The sequence below is a fragment of the Vespa mandarinia genome, chromosome 5 (genome assembly GCF_050613455.1).
Source record: "Vespa mandarinia isolate Hongniang chromosome 5, ASM5061345v1, whole genome shotgun sequence".
Classification (NCBI taxonomy): domain Eukaryota; kingdom Metazoa; phylum Arthropoda; class Insecta; order Hymenoptera; family Vespidae; genus Vespa; species Vespa mandarinia.
The window spans coordinates 8,980,001-9,000,000 of NC_140814.1; the positions used below are offsets into that span (position 1 = coordinate 8,980,001).

Below are 20,000 nucleotides of genomic sequence, written 5' to 3' on the forward strand. Positions count from 1 at the left end.
AGCTACAACCGGTGTAAGGAATGAAAACGAAGCAAAGAACGGTGACACAAAAGCCAAATCTCAGTGGTACTGAATCAGAATTTTTTTCATTTCGTGGATCCCAAACGCCACATGCAAAGAATACCAATATACCAGTTGCAATGATTTCGCTTAACAATCCTTGAAAAACACTTATATTCTGATGTAAATCGGTTTTGCAGAAGGAAATCGTATCCTCTGGATTTCCACCGTGTAACATACCACTCGGTGTTATTGCCTGAAATTCAAAATTTATTTAATGTTATGCTTGATGAAAAAAAAAAAAAAAAAAAAAAAAAGAAGAATTGAATTAAGATGAACAATATAACATTTCATACGAATAATCGAATGAAATTTATTAATTTCATAATAAATATTTATAATAATATTTATAATTTTCATAGTCATATCATGTGTCTGCAACCGAGCATATCCTTTTATGAGTTTGTTTTATGAACAATCATACGATTAGAGAAAATATTTCGAATTAAATGCGAATGACCTTACATAAAGATTGTTCGTTCTCGAAAAAAGTAGAAATAATGTGACAGGTGTATCAAATGTGTTCCCATAAATTTTTTCATTATGTCCATAAACGTTCGAAGCTCTCAAAAATGGCTTTATGATACGCGTAATCGTTGTAGTAAACGTAACAATTGACTGGCTGTCCGACTGACCTTTAACAAACCATAACCGAAGACTCCTCCTAAGCATTGTGCAAAAATGTAAAGGCCAGTCATAGGTAGAGACTTAAGGCCGAGTATTAAACTGGCCACTGTGATCGATGGATTTATGTGAGCTCCGCTTATGTGACCTACGCACTGTGAAGGAAAAAAAAAAAAGAAAAAAAAAAAAAGAGAAAAACGGAAAAAGATACGAAATATAATGAAAGAGAGAAAAAAAAAGAAAATAGTACGAAGTAAAGAAAAAAGGAATGAGTGAAAAAAATTCTACAAAATTAATATTAATTTATAATAAATAATTAATATTAATTAATAATAAATCTATGTGAAATAAATTGAGACAAATGAATTACATTATTTTCCATTTGTATTGTTTCTATACGAGTACATATATGATTACGTGAAATACGTAAAAAATTAATTACACTGTGCAAATAATAATTGAAATGAAAAATTTTTCTCACTGAAATTTTTTATACAAATACCTGAATCGCAATCGTGACTGCAATACCGAAACTCATGGAAATTTGATAAAGTGGTGGAACGATACCCATGCTTCCTACGCAACTCAGGCATCCAATGAAAACTAAAATTGCAGTGCCGATAATCTCTCCTAGAAGTACCATGATTGTCTCGTAGATCGACTTCTCTTCTTTTATTAGATTTTTTAACCCTGTAATAAACGATAAAGAAAAAAAAATGATATATTATATATATATATATATAATTATTAAAAATAATATATATTGTTTTGACTAATTATTAAAGAAAACTAATTAATGAATAACATTATTTTTGCGAATCAGATTTCATTCTAAACTAAGATATTTTTCAATAAGGATAAAAGAAACGATTATTAAGAAAGAAAAAAAAAAATTCTGAGTGCGTCGTTTCCTAAGGGATACACAAAAAAGCGGTGGAAAAATTCAAAAGGCAAAAAAAAAAAAGAGGAAAAAAAAGAGGAAAAAAAAATAGGAAAAAGGAAAAAGAAAAATAAATTCATGATAGATGAGAGGTAATCGGACGTGACGTAAGACGAAAGTTTGCCATTTTTGCGCACGATCGGCTTCTATTCGTGTGGACGAAAAATAAATAATTCGTAAGGCACTTTAGAAAATCACGCTGGGCTAACTTTGAGAAAACCAAATATATATATATATATATATAAAAAGAGAGAGAGAGAGAGAGAAATAGAGAAATAGAAAGAGACTATAGATGTCGAAAACATTTTCGTAAAGTTCCTGACATTCGACGTCAATTTCCTTCAAAAAAAAAATCGATATTCTCCCTTAGTTCTTCCTTTTTATTTATTTATTTAATTTTTTAATAAATAAATAATTAAATACGTGTAAGAACTAAAATAAGTATAAAAAGAAAATTACGTTATATTTTTTTAAAGTACATTATAAACGTTATATCATATTTTTTTTCTATTATATTCATTATTCTCTACATTGTTTATTATATTGTTGTTGTCTATTATATGATTATTAATATGTATAATATTGTATACATATATATATATATATAAATTCCATTAAAATCGTGTAAAAAACTGGAACATAATATTACATAGATAAATATTAGAATACGATAATAATGAAAAGTATTAAATAAATAATTATCTTTTCTTTTTTTCTAATTATTTCTTTTTATTTTAATTCTTAATCGCCATGAAAGAAATAAAGAAAGAGATACGAGGAAGATATTTCGTTCCGTTTTATAGTTCTCTTCGTACAAAGTTACATCGGCAGAAAGTTTGTCATTTAAAAGTCGAATACGATTATCGGAATCTTCCACGAACGTCGGGGTCAAGGATCAACGTTGAAATTTACATGAAAGCGAATAGGAATTAATGCATATCACATTGAAACTAATTACGCATTCCTATTTGAAGTTCGATATATGAAATTTGTTAAATGAAATAAGAAAAAAAAAAATTAGGAAAAAAACGAATATTTACAAAAATTGTTATCTCTAATTAAATGAGTATTCACTTTTAAAGAAACGATTAATTTTCTATTAAAAATGTTATAATAGCGTTAAAATTACATACATTTCACAGTTATCAGATCTATTCGAAAGTACAAAACAAATTCGATGTATTGTATGTTGCTACAACATTGTTTGTTAGTGTTTGTATTACTTTATATATAAATATATATATATATACATTAGCCTTCATATACTTTTAAATTATACAGAGAGATTCCATTGAGCGTTCACATCGATATTACCATCCTGTTCCCTTAATTAACCGTACGTGGTCAGGATATAATTAGATTCAATAACGAACTCATAGTATTGAAAACATTGATGATCCGTCGTCATTGAAATCTCTTGGTTATCATGGTTAAAAAAAAAAAAAAGAAGGAAAGAAAAAGAGACAAAAAGTGAAGTCATTAATTAAAAGCATGCATTCGTAAAATGAGTCAACTTTCGACGAGTCGTTATATCTTCATCGATTTCCTTTACATTCTAATTTCGAAACACGAATAGTAAATTTAAATCGTATCTGTTGTTAATACGAATAATTATGAAAACTCAACAGAATTGCTTTTTTTTTTTATTTTATTTTTACATCATTGTAATAACAGCTTGAAATTTATTATCAATGATTGTTAAAAAGTTAAAGAAAATCTTATAAATGGAGAAGAAATATCGTGGCAAGGATCGGACTGAAATTGTTCGGTTAACATGAAAAATATCTTTAGCGTTTCGTTACGCCAGAAAGAATTTTTTACGTTTATAATTTGCACGAATAACGTTAGAGAAATAATTGTCGTGTGTATTCGTGGAAATCCTTTTTACGAGATTCCACCAGCACTTTCTATTCGATCTTTTTTTTTTCCTTTCTCTCCTCTATTTCTTTTTTTCTCTCTTTCACCTTCTTTTTATTTTTCTCTCTCTTTTTTTTTCTTCTTTTTTTCTTTTTTTTCCTTTTTTTTTCTCTTTTTTTTTTTTTCTTTTTGTATTTGTTACTTCAAAGACCGACCGCGCTCGATAGAGATCTCCCGTTTTCTAATTAAAAACGAAGCTAGCCCAGAGAATACGCGATAATTACGATGAAAGTTTTCAGCCCCGCTCGTTTATTGCACGAAACTCGTGAAAGTAATATGTAACTTTAGTTACCAATTTTCTCTGCCGACTCTTCAACAATCTCGGAAGCATATATATATATATATATATATATATATATATATATATTTCTTTTTTTCTTTTCTTTTCATTCTGTTGATATTTCTATTTTGATCTTTCTCTCAGTCTTTCTCTCTCTTTCTCTCTTTACCTCTCTTTTGGAATTTAATGCAGATTATAGATCACTCATATTTTTTCGTAAAGGAAGGAATTTCAAATTTTTGTTACTTTTATTCGTTTTTTCTTTTTTTTTTTTTTTTTTAATCAATTTATTTTTCTTTTTTCTTTTCTTGTTTTTTAAGGATTTATTTAATAATTAAAGAAAAGTCATTGGTCGCAATTCGATGATTATTTTCTTTTATTTTTTGAAATGAAATATCACGAATGTATTTTCGAATGATCGGAGTAGTCACGTGATTTGAAAAAAAAAAAAAAAGAGTTGATAAGAAAGAAATAGACGTTATTGATCGAGAATAATGTTCGAAGAGCGTTCAAAAGGAATGCCATATTATAATTCGTTAATTTCATACCGACGGGGATAACGTTGATGATCGATGTTATCATAAAATTATAGGAATCTACATTATCCGTGTAAATGAATTACATGTTTTTAATCGACTCCGTAATTAACAACCTTGTTGATCGTATTAATATACGTATATTAACTAGTAATATAAGGTTTTAACGTTGAAATATATAACGAATGTATTTTACTTTTTGCTAGTATTCTCGAATGTATATACCGTGTATATATATATATATATATACATATATATATACATATATATGTATGTAATAAAAGTTCTCTGGTCTTCTGTAAATTACTTTAACGATTGTCTCTACGATTGACCGAACCGAAAACGGTAGACGTGCTTTCCATTAACTATCCGATATTTGGGAAAGCCTCGATCGAATCGTATTTAAGAGCAGAATTTTGTTACATCCACGTACATATGTAAGGTACATACGTATGCCACTTACATAGTTTTGTCAGTATTGGTTATCCAATTCTCCGTTGAATGAAAACTCATTTTCCTTAGGGCACAATGCTTTCTCTGAATGGATCTCGTTCAGCTATCAAGTGACCCAAGAGAAATTGAAAGAAAAATATAACGAATGGATTTAAATTGGGGGAGGATTGGAGAGAAAAGAGAAATGAAAACGAACGAAATCTATCGGACAATGTATTTTCTTTTTTTTTTTTTTTTCTTTTTTTTTTTTTAAGATAATCCTGATCGTTGAATAATAAAAAAATTTCATTTACTTTTCCACGTGAAATTCAAAGAATATCTAATTTATGAATTATAATTACTAATTACGAGATTATATATTTTATGGTAAATCTTAATCTTTTCATCTCGATGATTTTAATTTGTTATGTGGACATTTTTATCGTTTTCCTTTGTTCCTTCGTACGTGTCTTCGTCGATCTCTCTCTCTCTCTCTCTCTCTCTCTTCTTCCTTATCACAAGAGGGAAATGGTACACCTCTGACGTTCAATTAACCAGACTAATTAGGATGTAAAATCGTACCCTGATGAAAGCACGATATTGAGATCCTCCGATAAAGACTTCGACGAACTCTCAAGAGAATCATTTATTCGTTGATAATGCGATGTTTACACGCAATCTCCATGAGGAATACATTGTTTTCTATATAATAACTGTTATTATACTTAATATTGAGAAATTTCAAACGTGTTCATGCTTTCTCTTTAGAGAAAAAAAGAAAGAGATAAAAAAAGAAAAAAATATCAGAAAAGAAAAGAGAACAGTTATAAATTAGTTATTTAAAAATCCTTTCGAAGTGTACTTTTACTGTTATTTTATTTTATTTTATTTTATTTTATCTTACTTTATTTTTTTTTTCTTTTTCATTTAATCTTAATGCAATTACGAAAATATATATATATATATATATATATATATATAGAGAGAGAGAGAGAGAGAGAGAGAAAACCAAACCAAACAAAACACTAACGAGGGGATGAAATTAATAAGAAAATAAGGGGGAAAAAAAAAATATATATATATATATATTCATTTTTTCAAACTCCCTACGAGGTTGATTTTCGGTCAACTCTCGTGGCCAATATTTGACTTTGCGTTCGATAACGAACAGACTGACTATTTAATTTCACTTAATTTCATTTTCTAATAAAGTCGGCGAAGCAAAATTTTCCCCGACGAAGTGAATTTTTGCTCCGAACATACCAAATGTTTATATCAATCTCGTATGGAAGATTTTATTTTCCTATTTTGGATATATCCCATTGTAAATGTCACGCTTGGTGGTCACTCTTAATTAAGAAGAATTTTCATTGATCGGGAAAGATTAATTGAACAAAAAATAAAATTATTGTAAAAAAGAGAAAGAATTAATTGTATTATCTTCTTCTTTTTTTTTTTTTTTTTTCTTCTTCTTCGACAGATAAATAACTATCGGAAATTATTGATGAAAGGACAATATTTTTTTCCTTTTAAATACAAAATCTTATATAATTCATATATTATTTTAATTACGTTTATTTATTTACGTATCATTATACCGATTCGTTTCGTATATTTTTATCATTAAATGTCATTTATATTCGGTTTTAAAATTTATCACTGTGACGGCCTAGAATTGTCTACGGATCGTCATTTTAAAAATGTCACACGCGTGACGCTTTCTCGAACGACAGAAAACGGTAAATTTCTCTTGTCTCCTGTTCGAAAAATATCACGTTATCGTGTTTTTATTGCCCAGAGAAAAAGAGAGATAGAGAGAGAGAGAGACGGAGAGAGAAAGAGAGAGAGAGATACATGAAAGATTCTGACAACGTTATTGTGTGAATTTCCGTTTCCTACCTTATGTATCATTTGATGCGATCTAGAGCGTAAAGCAATTTCATAAATTCGAAAGGTTTTTTTTCTTTGTAACGATTAGTAATATCGATAAAAATTTAATGATTAATAATATTGATAAAAATCGTTTGCGTGGGTGGGTGCGTGCGTCAATAAATTAATGAATAAATAAAACTAAATCTATTTTCAAAAGCTTGTCGCGTAAAAAAAAAAAAAAACAAAATTATCCTCAACTCTGAGCAATACGTAAAATATTCTTTTCATTTTCTTTCAATTTATATTTGCAATTAAAGTTATTAGATTATTTCCATGATTGCGAGTTTATTCGTATCGAATAGAAAGAAATAAAATAAGATAAAATGAAATGAAATGAAACATTTAAAATAATGTTTAACGTTGATAAAATTTAAAATGATTTGAATTAATCGAAGTATAAAATATTTGTCTTTCACTGATCATTACCCACGAAACAACTTGTACGAATGTAACGCGCAATTATATAAGAAAATAAAATTCTCGATATACGATTATTTCGATTTTCTTGATCTAATGCAACTCGCGTTCGATATCGTCACGGACGAAACGTCGAGAAATGAAATTCGCGATGGGAAATCTCGCTTCGAAAGTAACTTCGATACTTGATTGTTAAGATCGTTGCATAAATCCGTTTCGGTCGAAAGAAAAGTCGAACGGGGAAAGAGAGGAAAAAAAAAAAAAGATAGGTAAAGAATCAAGAATAGGTTCGAATTAGTGATGCTATTTCAAAAAAAAAAAAAAAAGAAAAAAAAAGTAATATATATTTATATCTAATGTTTGAACTTTGATATATCATTATCTTGATATTTCATTATTCGATATGAATTAACATGATATTATTTATTTAAGATTATATATTAAAACCATATTTTATATCCTTTATTATGATAATGATTGTTCAACACCATCACAAATCAATTCGAATTTTAAATTCGATAAACATAATGCAATCGTAATATCAATATACTCGTCAAAATAATTTCGATTAAAAAGATTAACAAATTTTTGCGGTCTTTATTTCTTTGTCTTTTTTTTTTTTTTTTTAATTAAAAAAAGAAAGAAAAAATTCTTCTGTTCATACGATTTTTGCGATTACTTTATTTTTTTCTTTCTTTCTTTTTTTTCTTTACGTCGCTTTCACGATCCTTGATACGATTGATTCGAATGTAAATAATAAGAAGTAATGGAAATAATAGAAAGTAATTTTTGAGGAATCGTACTTTATTAGAGATCGATAGATATGTTAGAAGGAAAGGATAAAACGTACGATACACGTGCATCGTAAGTTTTGCAAGTGTGACAGTAGGTCAAGTTCGCGGTGAATGGCCGAGAGGCCTGAAAGCAATGGAGACGATTCAACTACATTCAACCTGCTCACTCTCCTCGAATAAACGTAAGAAATAATTCATTCTTATCTTCTCAAAAGATCTACGTTTGCTCGATCGATCGATTAAAATAGTACTATTACTTCCTTTATATTTTACGAATTCGATTAAATCATTTATTTATTTATTTATTTATTTATTTTATTTCCTTTTAATATCTATTATTGGGATTTATTAAGGAACGAATAATGATCATGATTCTCGTCGTATAAATTTTTATTCGTTTTATTATAAAACATATGACGGTAATAATTTTTTTTTTCTTTTTTTTTTTGTTCTTTTTCTTTCTTTTCATTCGCACGTATCAACGAAAATATTCCGAGTTCAAGCAGGAAGAATATAATATGACCGACGTTGAGAAAACAAAATAATTCAGGAATTACTTGATATCGCGCGTGTTATTGCACAATTTCGAGGCAGAAAGTTTCCATTTAAATGTCGTTTCTTCGGCAAACGTGAGAGGGAAGCCATTTGTAAAAAGTAATGAATGTAAATGCGTGTACTTCGAAGGTTCTAACTCTTTTCTCAGCTGGTTTACTACTACTTTTAACAAAAGGACAGAAAGACATTGTCTTCTTTAGTCGTGTCTAAACTAACTGACATCTTCCTGGGTTCGTCCTGTGTATGCATGTTTATGTGTAAATGTTTCCATGTGTGTGTGTGTGTGTGTGTGTGTGTGCGCGTGTGTCTATCTACGTATATGTATATCGTCGTCTCTTGCAACTTAGAAATGAAAAGAAAAGGAGAGAGTGAGAGAGATAGAGATAGATAGATAGAGAGAGAGAGAGAGAGAGAGAGAGAAAGAGAGAGAGAAACGAAAAAAGAAAAAGAAACAAAGTGGAGCAACGAGGAACGAACACTCTCGTGAGAACGAACGCTCGAAGGAAGGAAGGGTTGTGCTGAATTACGATGGCTCTTGATAAATCGCTCGTTTAAAGTTTAGACGAAGTTTAGAGCTAGTATTAGGTTAACGGAAAAGTTTTCCCTCTCCTAACTTCGGACCTTCTCGAAATTTTACTTCACTGTGATAAACAGAAACGATGTGTCTTCAAATGAATTTTCAACAGATCAATAATACGCGACGTCTTCATTCATTACCTTTCTTTTCTTTTTTTTTTTTTCTTTCTTTTTTTTTTTTTTCACTATTACTATCATCAGCATCAGCATCATCATTATTAAAATTATGTTTGTTCTTCTTTTTTTATAAAACATCTTTTAATATTCATACGATTATTTTTTTTTTTTCCTTTTTAAACGACATCCAAAACGAATCATTGTCATTTAGTAAATGTAAAAGTTGTCATTAATGATTTACAAATAAAATGTTATGCCCTTTTTTTAATGAATATTTAATGATAAATATTTTCTTTAATATTTTCTTATTAAAAATTTAATATGAAAATATTTAATAAGAAAAGATATTAAATATTTTATTTTTCATGATATTATAAAGTTTTATTTACGAAAAAGTATCTTTATACTTTCTTTCGTCATTATTTCGCGCGAATTCATTCTTTTTTCTTCTTTTTTTTTTTTCTTTTTTTTTTTTTTAGTTAACGCATAAATGCATCCCGTTCTCATTAACCGAACTACTTTCTACTCAAGATCGAGGATAGAGAACAGTCTCGATCACTCCTTACTTTTCACCGTCAACGATCTTCATCACCGTCAAAGATCAACGACCTCGTACACGATCTACAAAGACTAATAGTCGTTCTTACGAGAGAGAAAATTCGATAATGACAAATTGCCGAACAAGAGAGGACCCTCGAATATCCGATGATAACAATGAATATCATTGGAATCGAAATATTATTATTAATTGCAACATTAAATGCAATAAATTAAAATAATTTCAAGAACGACGATATATATATAATAAATTGATTATAATCATAATCCAAATTGATATGAATTAATTATTTAATAATTATATTATCAAGGTTAAATGAAACGATATATATCTGTGTGAATAAGATTTTCGCTTATAATAAAATGTAATTGAAAAAGAAAAAAGAAAAAAGAAAAAAAAAAGAAAGAAAGAAAAAATTAGAAAAAATTAGATACGTATGATGTCAAATTTGATATAAATAATTATTACGAAAATAATGATAAATTGATGCTTGGAAAATTAATAGGCAAACGTAAGTTGTTCTTTACGTAAGTTTGCACGAAGGAATGAAATCATGATGGTCGTACGCTTATTACTCTTTAATTGCGATCTAATTTCATTAGCAAGATTTCTTAGAGTATAACGGAGTATGTACGAGGTACCTAATGCATCGTAAAAACATCCGGGACGAACATTACCACGTGTTTCTAACTCTCAACGCACTTTCTTTCATAGAAAATCTGAACAGAAGAGTACAGGTTGATCTCGTTTTCAAGAGAATTTCTCTCGATTTCAGAATTTCTTTTGAAATTCAAGGAATACGAAAAGATCAAAAAAAAAAAAAAAAAGTCTTCGATCCATTAATAAATTACTTTTAATTAACAATCGTGTTAATTTGAATGGATTAATAATTCTTTGAAATTAATTCATACGATAAAAATAATATAGAAATTTATTTATTATAAAATTGCATTGTGCAATATCGTATATCGGATATTTACATTAACGATACTCATCGTAATATTTTATGAAATATTAAATTTTATTTATTTACCATTATAAAAAGTACCGTAACGAATTTAATGGATTTACGTAAAATTATTGTACGTAATGGAAAGGGAAAATTTATCGTACGCACGATTAAGTTGCAATTTTACATAATAAAAACTATGCTATAACGGGTTTATCGTAAAATCGATTATTCTACGGTCAACTAGAAATTTATGATTCTTTTTGGTATAGAGTTTTCTTTATCTCATTTCTATATTATTATCTATTATATGAAAATAAGAATGTTATTGACGCATGGCTCGTTGAGTTAGCGCATAAAACCATCTCGCGTTTTCTAGCCCGAGACGAGAGAAACGGCGAATTCAATTGAATTTTTAACCTAATTTTCAGTCCGCCGGAGTTGTAGAGCATCGTTTAGAATGCAGCCGGCACGAAGCGTCCTTTCTACGTATACTTTCTTTCCTTTCCTCCTTGAGAAATCAACGAGGAAGAAAATGAAATATGGCGGAACGATACCAACTCGTCTTGCTTTACAGATTTATGAGATAAACGATGGACGCTTGCCAGAATATTCACCTGTTATGTAAGAATCAAACGTGCTTAAAGTCTGATGAGATTTTCGAGAAATCGTATCGCAAAATCATATGCATAATGTATGTTTAAATAAATTGTTCGGGACTTACGTTGATTTTCTTTTTCTCTTTTTATTGTTTGTTTGTTTGTACTTTTCTTTCCCCCACACCCCCTTTTAAATTTTATCCCTTAACGATCATAATAAATATTATCACAAATGTATTAAATTGTAATGTTGAAATTTAATTAAATACCAAAAGTATTTAAGACAATGAAGAAAAGGAATTATTAATCCTTTCGAAATGATTCTTTCGAAAAATCTTTCAAACGACTTTCATTAATGACAATGAATGAAATTTAATAACAAATTTCTACGACCAATGAAATCTCTCAAAGTCTTTGTGTTTACAAATTCATAAACGTCGTCTAATTCTTATTAATTTACGATTAATTCAATCGTTTATACGCGAGTAAACGTAACCATCGTTATTATCGTCGGAACTAATGTTACTGAATCACGATCAAAATCAATGTAATTTCACTCACAAGGTGCTTTCAGCTTCTCTTTGGCACTCCTAATACCCGCGTTTGATCTCAATGCCAGTCCAATGTTTTTCGTTGGTTTTCCAATGGAATTTTCTGTAATACCTGGCGGTGATATTATCGAGATTCCGCCTTGCTCCATATTGATCAAACTTATCTACTCGATTGATAGATCTTCAAACTCGATGTACGAATTCCTGAAAGTACAAATAATTTTTTATATATTTCTCGTGTCATAAAATTATTCTTATAAATCAAAATTGTGAGGACGATATAATTTGTTAACAATTTTCTTCTCTTTTTTTTCTTTTTTTTTTTTTCCTATAACCTCACGATATTACGAAACTTTGTTTATTATAAATATTCGATTATAGAGTTAATTGAAAATTAACAAGCGCGTTATATAGAAATGAAATTTAATACATTTAATAGCACATTTAGTACATTTAATATTTCAATTGAAACTAAAAGAAAAAAGTAATGTTTTCGTCGAAATTAAAATTTGCACGTAATCAAGATGGTATATAGGTTAGTATATATGCGTGTATGTACATATATATATATATATATATGTGTGTGTGTGTGTTTTGTGTACACTGCATCTACGATTGTAGCTTTATCTTTTTAAGTCTTACTCCGATTACGTCCTAAAACGCAACTAAATCAAAATGAAATATGATTTATCTCGGAAATATTAATGCAAAGATGAATTATATATTTTTCCACTGTCAATGAAACATACGTAACATTTATTTACACGTTTATATTTATATATCTGGTGTTTCTCTTATCTATCGAAGTGAATTCAAGTAAAACGATTTGATAATGAAATATTTTTCTTAAATGATCTTTTTCAAAATGAAAATACAAATAAAATAAACGTATTAAGTGCATTATCTATCTTTTAAATATGCATATAGATAAATCTATTTTTTCGTGTGTCTTAAAAGCAAAGAATTGATTTTTTTATCATTTTAAATAACATTGAAATACATATTTTTTAAAGATAAGAAGAAGAAGAAGAAGAAAAAGAGAAAGAAAAAAAAAAGAAATTTCGAAGATAAGAAAAGAAAGATAAGGAATTGACAAATGAACTATCTTTTATCATTTTTTTTTTTTTTTTTTTTTTTTGTAAAAGACCGGACCACTTATTATTATCGATAATTGTTATTCATAAAATTATTATAAGTCGAAAAAAAGGAGAAGAAGAAAAAAAAAAGAAGAGAAAAGAAAAAAAAAAGAAAAGAATTCAAATAGGCTAAACTTTAGTACCAATATGATATATTTACTTTAGCGTCCACTCAAAAAGGAAAATATTAGACATTGCACGGTCAAAAGTGTAAATACAAATAAATCGATAACGAGCTTACCGTTGTAGATTCGATGTGAATAGAGAAACTCCCGTAAATGTTGAAAATTATTGTCTCCGTTTGTTGGAACGATTTGGAGAAAGAAGATAAATAAAAAAAAAAAAAGGAAAAAAAATCGAAAAAAAGGTAAATAAAAAAAAAAGAAAAAGAAGAAACAATAAAAAATCTCGACACGACACTTAGAAATTCCGAGAATTGGATTAAAAACAAAGAAAGACAGAAACCATCGAAGTCAAGTTCGACACTTTTTCTTTTCTCTTTTTTCTATATATATAAAAAATTTTTCTCTCTCTCTTTCTCTCTCTCTATCTCTCTTTCTTTTTTTTCTTTTTTAAGATTTACAAGTAGATCTTTTATTGCCACGCTGGTTTCGATGAGACTGAATCGTTTCGCGAGTTGAGCGCACCTCTATATGTAGAAAACCCTCCACTGCCAACGACAGACAGTCTCCCGTTACATGGCCAATCTACGTTTCTCCGTACGCGTTACCTGCAAGCAACGAAGAAACGAGAGAGAGAGAGAGAGAGAGAGAGAGAGAGAGAGAGAGAGAGAGAGAGAGAGAGAGAGAGAGAAGGAACGCAAGACATCTGCCAAAATCTTGAGACGGTTCTTTTTTGAGTTTCGTGAGTCAACAATCACATTTGTCGCGTCTAACTTATTCCTAATATTCTTCTATTTGACGTTATTCGAAAATAGAGGAATTCTTGTCGCAGCATAAAAAAAGAAAAGAAAAAAGAAAAAATAGAACAAATAATTGATCCGTGTATATACGCGTATGTATATATATATATATATATATATATATATATATATATATCTGTGTCTATGTGTATGTACTTATGACGATGGTAATGCAATATATTTATCTTTTTATAAAAATATAGAATGACATAAAGATATTTCAAAGATTACACCGATTAATTCTCATATGTTATGTCATAAACAACGTATTAAAGTTCACGTTGTAATGCGTTTATTAATGTCTAGTAAACAAGATAGAATAAGACAGAAATACAAACAGAGAGAAAGAGAGAGAGATAGAGAGAGAGAGAGAGACAGAGAGAAAGAGAGAAAGAGATAAACATGTTTAAGGTCATAAGGAAGAAATTTAGTTGAAAAAGGTTTCCATTATTCACATAATAGGTATTTATGTATATAACTATATATTTACGTATATAAGATTGTTTACGTTGCACGTCAAATAATGCGTAATTACGCGTAATTACTCTTCACTCTGCATATCGATCGGCGGCGCTTTTATTTTTCAAGACTTTTAAAAGACTTACGATCGGCTTTGTAGCATCTATCAACATTATCGTTATTGATCGATAAAACTATAATATGTTCGTCCTTGAAAATACTAAGATTGTCGAAGATTGATCTTCGTTAACGAAACGACACGAATTTTTCTTAAATTAATCCACAAAAGCGTAATCATTATAATCGTTACAATGTTAATTTAATAATATCGTATATAAGAAGGGGAAGTATTGTAATTATTTATTATTAGATCGTTACATAATTTCTATTCGTATTAATTCGAATATCGTGATAATTCATTCAAATTTCTATTAACTATTAAAATCTCGATTAATTATATCGTGAGTTTCATTATTATTGCGTATCATTGAAATTTCTATTATTTACATGTAAATAAACAAAGGAAATCTTATAATGAAACATATCATTCGTAAAGTTCATTTAATTATTTCGTATAAATGATAAAATGAAGATATTTTTAATCATTGATAATATTTTCTTTTAATATCCTTCTATTGAAATAATATTTTTTATCGTTCTTTCGCTTCCATAATTAAGTACATCTTATTGAAACATTTATTCGAACATATCTTACGTGAGGCACTCTCTATCTCTCTTCCACTTTATCTATCTCTTTCTCTCTTTTAAATTCCCATAGAATCGATGAAATTATCCGTTGATAGGAACATAGCACTATGAGGTAATCGACCGACCGATACCGCGAGGAAGCCCTTTATTATTAACTAACCACATTTTGCATAACATTTTCGTGGCCGCTTCAGGTCGATGACTTCACTGAGCTCTCTCAAATACTCGTTCGTTGCATACTCACCAAAAAGGAAAAGGAAAGAGAGACGAACTTTCTCAATGTTTCATCGAGTAGCTCCACGATGGAAGAGAATCCAATCGAGGTAAGCAGCTACTGGAAAATCTAAAGAGATTAGAATTTAAGATAGGACCGATAGAGTTCTTATTCGATAATGATTTTTTTTTTATTTATTTATTTCTTTTTTACACACACACATATATATATATATGTCTCTTCAGTTTTTATTTATTCTTTCTTTTAATTCTTTTTTTTTTCGTTTTGTTCAAATCTTCAGATTCATCAGATAATAATTATTTCCAAATTAGAATTGTATTATATTCGATGCAATTGAATAATTGAAATATAGGATCGTCTACAGTGCTATTCCATATGTATATATAATATTATATCAGTAAAAGGAATCGATTCAAGTTTTTAAATAAATATAAACAATTATATTGAGAGATTAGATTTTTAGATTTAAATTAGATTTTTATTATTATTATATATATATATATGTCTCTTCAATTTTTATTTATTCTTACTTTAAATTCTTTTTTTTGTTTTGTTCAGATCTTCAGATTCATCAGATAATAATTCTTTCCAAATTAGAATTGTATTATATTCGATGCAATTGAATAACTGAAATATAGAATCGTCTACAGTGCTATTCCATATGTATATATAATATTATATCAGTAAAAGGAATCGATTCAAGTTACATATTTTAAATAAATATAAACAATTATATTGAGAGATTAGATTTTTAGATTTAAATTAGATTTTTATTATATATATATATATATCTTCAATTTTTATTTATTCTTACTTTAAATTCTTTTTTTTGTTTTGTTCAGATCTTTAGATTCATCAGATAATAATTCTTTCCAAGTTAAAATTGTATTATATTCGATGCAATTGAATAATTGAAACATAGGATCGTCTACAGTGCTATTCCATATGTATATATAATATTATATCAGTAAAAGGAATCGATTCAAGTTACATATTTTAAATAAATATAAACAATTATATTGAGAGATTAGATTTTTAGATTTAAATTAGATTTTTATTATATATATATATATATATATATATATATATATATATATATATATATATCTATATATATATATATATATATAGATATATATATTATAGAATAATTGAAATATAGAATCGTCTACAGTGCTATTCCATATGTATATATAATATTATGTATTTATAATAAATATATTTATAGTAATATATATTATATCAGCAAAAGGAATCGATTCAAGTTATATATTTTAAATAAGTATAAACAATTACATTGAGATTAGATTTTTAAAATTTAAATTAGATTTTTTTTATTATATATATATATATATATATAACATTCTGGAAGTCGATTAGCACGAACTAAGAAGACTTCTTGGGCTTCGTTCCATTTAATCTGTCCACTATGGCAGAGAAAGAATAAGAGGAAGAAAAGAAGAACTAACGAACTGGTTCACTGTCAAGCAACTTGCTTCTGACGGGAACAAATCGCCTTCCTGAATGTCGGCGACCGAGAAAACTGAACTCGATTCTATACCGGGAATATAACATGGAAAAGGGAAACGAGATTTCTTATGAAAGTGGAAGCGAATTCTTCGAGAAAAAGATTAAGAAAGGAAAGGAAAGGAAAGGAAAGAAAAGTAAACGAAAGGAAAGGACCCCTTTTTTTTAAGACTTTTTGATCATTTATTTAAACTTTTAGAAAAAAAAAAAAAGAAAAAAATAAATAAATAAAAAAGCAAACACTTCGATCAATACCGTTCGAAGTCGAAGATAAATCTACGTCATATTTCGTAATGACTATAATTATATTAGAGAACTTTTATAAACAAAGTAAATATCGAAGTTTATACGATATTGTACATCGTTATATGAATATATAATAGCACCGTAACAATTTTACCTATGTAATCAATAATTAATAATAATAATAATAATAATAATAATAATAATAATAATAATAATAATACGAAATCTTTATAACCCATACGAGTTATCTTTATGTTAGATGCTTGAATAAATTATCGTCGATTTTTTTTATCTCGTATCTATCTATCGATTTTTTATTATAAACAAGGAAGTGAAAGGTATTGTTCTTAAGTATTCGAAACACGTTTAAACTTTGTTATCATAATAATGAAAGTTTCTCAACTTCTCTTATTTATAATCAAATTGTTAATATATGACGTTTATACTATATCTTTATTATCTATTTATCAATGTTTCACTTTTACCGGAAATCAAAAGAAATAGATTTAAATCCTTAACGAAATGTAAATTATCAAGAAATCTCTTAATTATAGATTTCCCAATTAAAACTGAATACATTTATATACATATATATATATACATATTTTAAATCGTTTATGCCTTATTAATTTGAGAGTTCTTCATTATAACAATCTCAATTCAGAATGAAATTCACCTATCTGGCAGTTAACCAAATTCTTCTAAAGATAGTACAAACAAATAACATCAATAAGAATCCATCTTGATAAAGTAGTACATTCTATAATAAAGATTGACGTAATCATCGGTTGGTATTATTGAAATTTTATTATCTATATTACAACAAGTGAAGAGACATCTGAAAAAACACATGTCTTATCTATCATTAAACGATTGAAAGAGAGATTTATTATTAAAAAAAGGAAACAAAAAAAAAGAAGAATTAAAAATTGCACCGAGAAAAAATTATATTTCATATTCTTCCAGTTATCTTAATCATTTTCGTTAATATGTTTATTTCATTAATATATTTATCAGTAAAATGTATAAATATTAGCATTCAAATATCCGATTATCATTTAAATATTATTTATTATTATTATTATTATTATTATTATTATTATTATTATTATTATTATTATTATTATTATTATTATTATTAATATTATTCTTATTATTATTATTGTTATACATAAATATTTACATTCATTAATTATCATTTAAATATTATTAATTATTATTATTATTATTATTATTATTATTATTATTATTATTATTATTATTATTATTATTATTATAATTATTGTTATTGTTATACGTAGATATTTACATAGAAAAACAAAAAAATTATATATAATACCTGTTCTACTTGTTCCATATGGTTAGTTATTACCGTACAACGAAATCAATGGAATCGTACGAGATGCTTTTCGATTCTATACCAAAGAAAGGAATTTTGTATAAAGAGGCATCTCGAGAAGGAGCTGCTCCATCTTTCCCAACAATTTCGATGTCATTGGCTGTCACAATTGGAGGAGGTCAGGGCAACTTCTCTCTCTCTCTCTCTCTCTCTCTCTCTCTCTCTCTCTCTCTCTCGTTTTTTCTTCTTTCATCAGACTCGAGCAGAAAGAGTCATCGGGTCGTCGAGTTTTCCGTCGCATCAACTGACCTACCTGTTTCCTTTCCCGGCGAGTTGTAAGTACCGCGAAGAGAAACAAAAAGAATAAAGAAAAAAGAAAAGAAATAAACGCAACGACGGATACCATTATTTATCCGTCCTTTTCTTTTATCTCACGTGAAACTTTTTGATCGATCCACGCACTTTTTCACCCATCGCAGAAGTTATCCTTCTTCCATCCTCGAGCAACGAATATCGATCCATTTCTATGGATCGTATCGATCGTTACTATTTTTAAATTCATCGATCAACTATTTTCTTCTATTTTTTCTTTTTCTTACTTTTTTTTTTTTTTTTTCTTTTTTTCTTCTCTTCCTTTCGTTGCTGAGATATCTAATGCGAATAGATACGTTAATGCGAAGGACTATCATCCAGTTGTTGTATGTTTTGAATCCATCGATCGATTCAAATATTTTATTGATCTATATTTATATGTATGCACGTGCGTGTATGTATGTATAAATATAATGTGTGTGTGTGTGTGCGTGGTTGATCTCACATTTCGCGTTTTATATCTTGAAATATTAATCCTTTCTGTAAGTAGGTTATCCGAGATTGTGGTTTTATACGGTGGGAAAATAAGAGATAAGCTATCTTTTCTTTTGTCATCGAAGGAAATTTCTAACAATAAGTAGGAGAAAATTTATGCTAAAAAGAGATCGCATCTCTCTCTCTCTCTTTCTCTCTTTCTTTTTTTCATTCAGGAACTGTTTGACTTTTCTTATGAAAAAATCATTTTTAATCAGGATTTAAACTGGACGACAATATGAAAAATTGTATTTATTTAATAATTGTAATGTAACTTTTTGTTTTCTTATCAGAAAATATTTTCTTTCTTCGTTGCTTACAGATATATATATATATATATATATAAAATTTATATAATATTGTAATAATTATATATATAATTATACGTAAGACGAATAAACATGTAATAAATTGATTTTAATGTTTCAAAAGTGTATATATATATACTATAAAAGTTGTTGTTATATATTCGAAGATATAAATTATAAAAAATAAAAGGCAAATATTTACAATACTAAAGATAAATATTTATTTTATAATTTCTATATAAATATATTGTTTATCAATGAAGACTTCTTTAATTGAATATATCGAATATTCAATTCGTCGAGTTCAAAATGATCGAGTGAAGTAATGTAACCCAAGAAGAGTCAAGAAGCGGGTTAAAAAGTCGACATACCGAAACGATCATTCGTTGCTTCGGGCTATGGACGAAAGTGACTCAAGAGATTGTTTCGTTATTAA

General features: G+C 27.8%; 1 protein-coding gene and 2 long non-coding RNA genes across 6 annotated transcripts in view; 2 read left to right on the forward strand and 1 right to left on the reverse strand.

The window, feature by feature from the left end:
• The window catches only part of LOC118448382 (uncharacterized), a 4,801-nt gene extending 4,478 nt beyond the window's left edge, over positions 1 to 323 (forward strand). Inside the window, exon 2 of the long non-coding RNA XR_004840160.2 lies at positions 1 to 323. This exon is cut by the window's left edge and continues 126 nt beyond it. This is a non-coding gene — a long non-coding RNA (uncharacterized LOC118448382).
• Positions 1 to 11,402, forward strand: part of LOC118448383 (uncharacterized) — a 39,991-nt gene extending 28,589 nt beyond the window's left edge. Inside the window, exon 3 of the long non-coding RNA XR_004840161.2 lies at positions 11,120 to 11,402. This is a non-coding gene — a long non-coding RNA (uncharacterized LOC118448383). The remainder of the gene's footprint in view (positions 1 to 11,119) is intronic.
• The window catches only part of LOC118448379 (aquaporin-like), a 17,137-nt gene extending 3,507 nt beyond the window's left edge, over positions 1 to 13,630 (reverse strand). For 2 of the 4 annotated variants that reach the window (XM_035881566.2, XM_035881565.2), the window contains exons 1-5: positions 13,216 to 13,551; positions 11,849 to 12,042; positions 1,187 to 1,374; positions 696 to 839; positions 1 to 256 (exon numbers count right to left, since the gene is read on the reverse strand). The exon at positions 1 to 256 is cut by the window's left edge and continues 194 nt beyond it. In XM_035881566.2, the coding sequence (XP_035737459.1) occupies positions 1 to 256; positions 696 to 839; positions 1,187 to 1,374; positions 11,849 to 11,987 (727 nt within the window). In that variant the 5' untranslated portion in view covers positions 11,988 to 12,042; positions 13,216 to 13,551. The other 2 variants (XM_035881567.2, XM_035881569.2) reach the window with 2 other exon arrangements.
• Between the last annotated feature and the right edge of the window lie 6,370 nt (positions 13,631 to 20,000).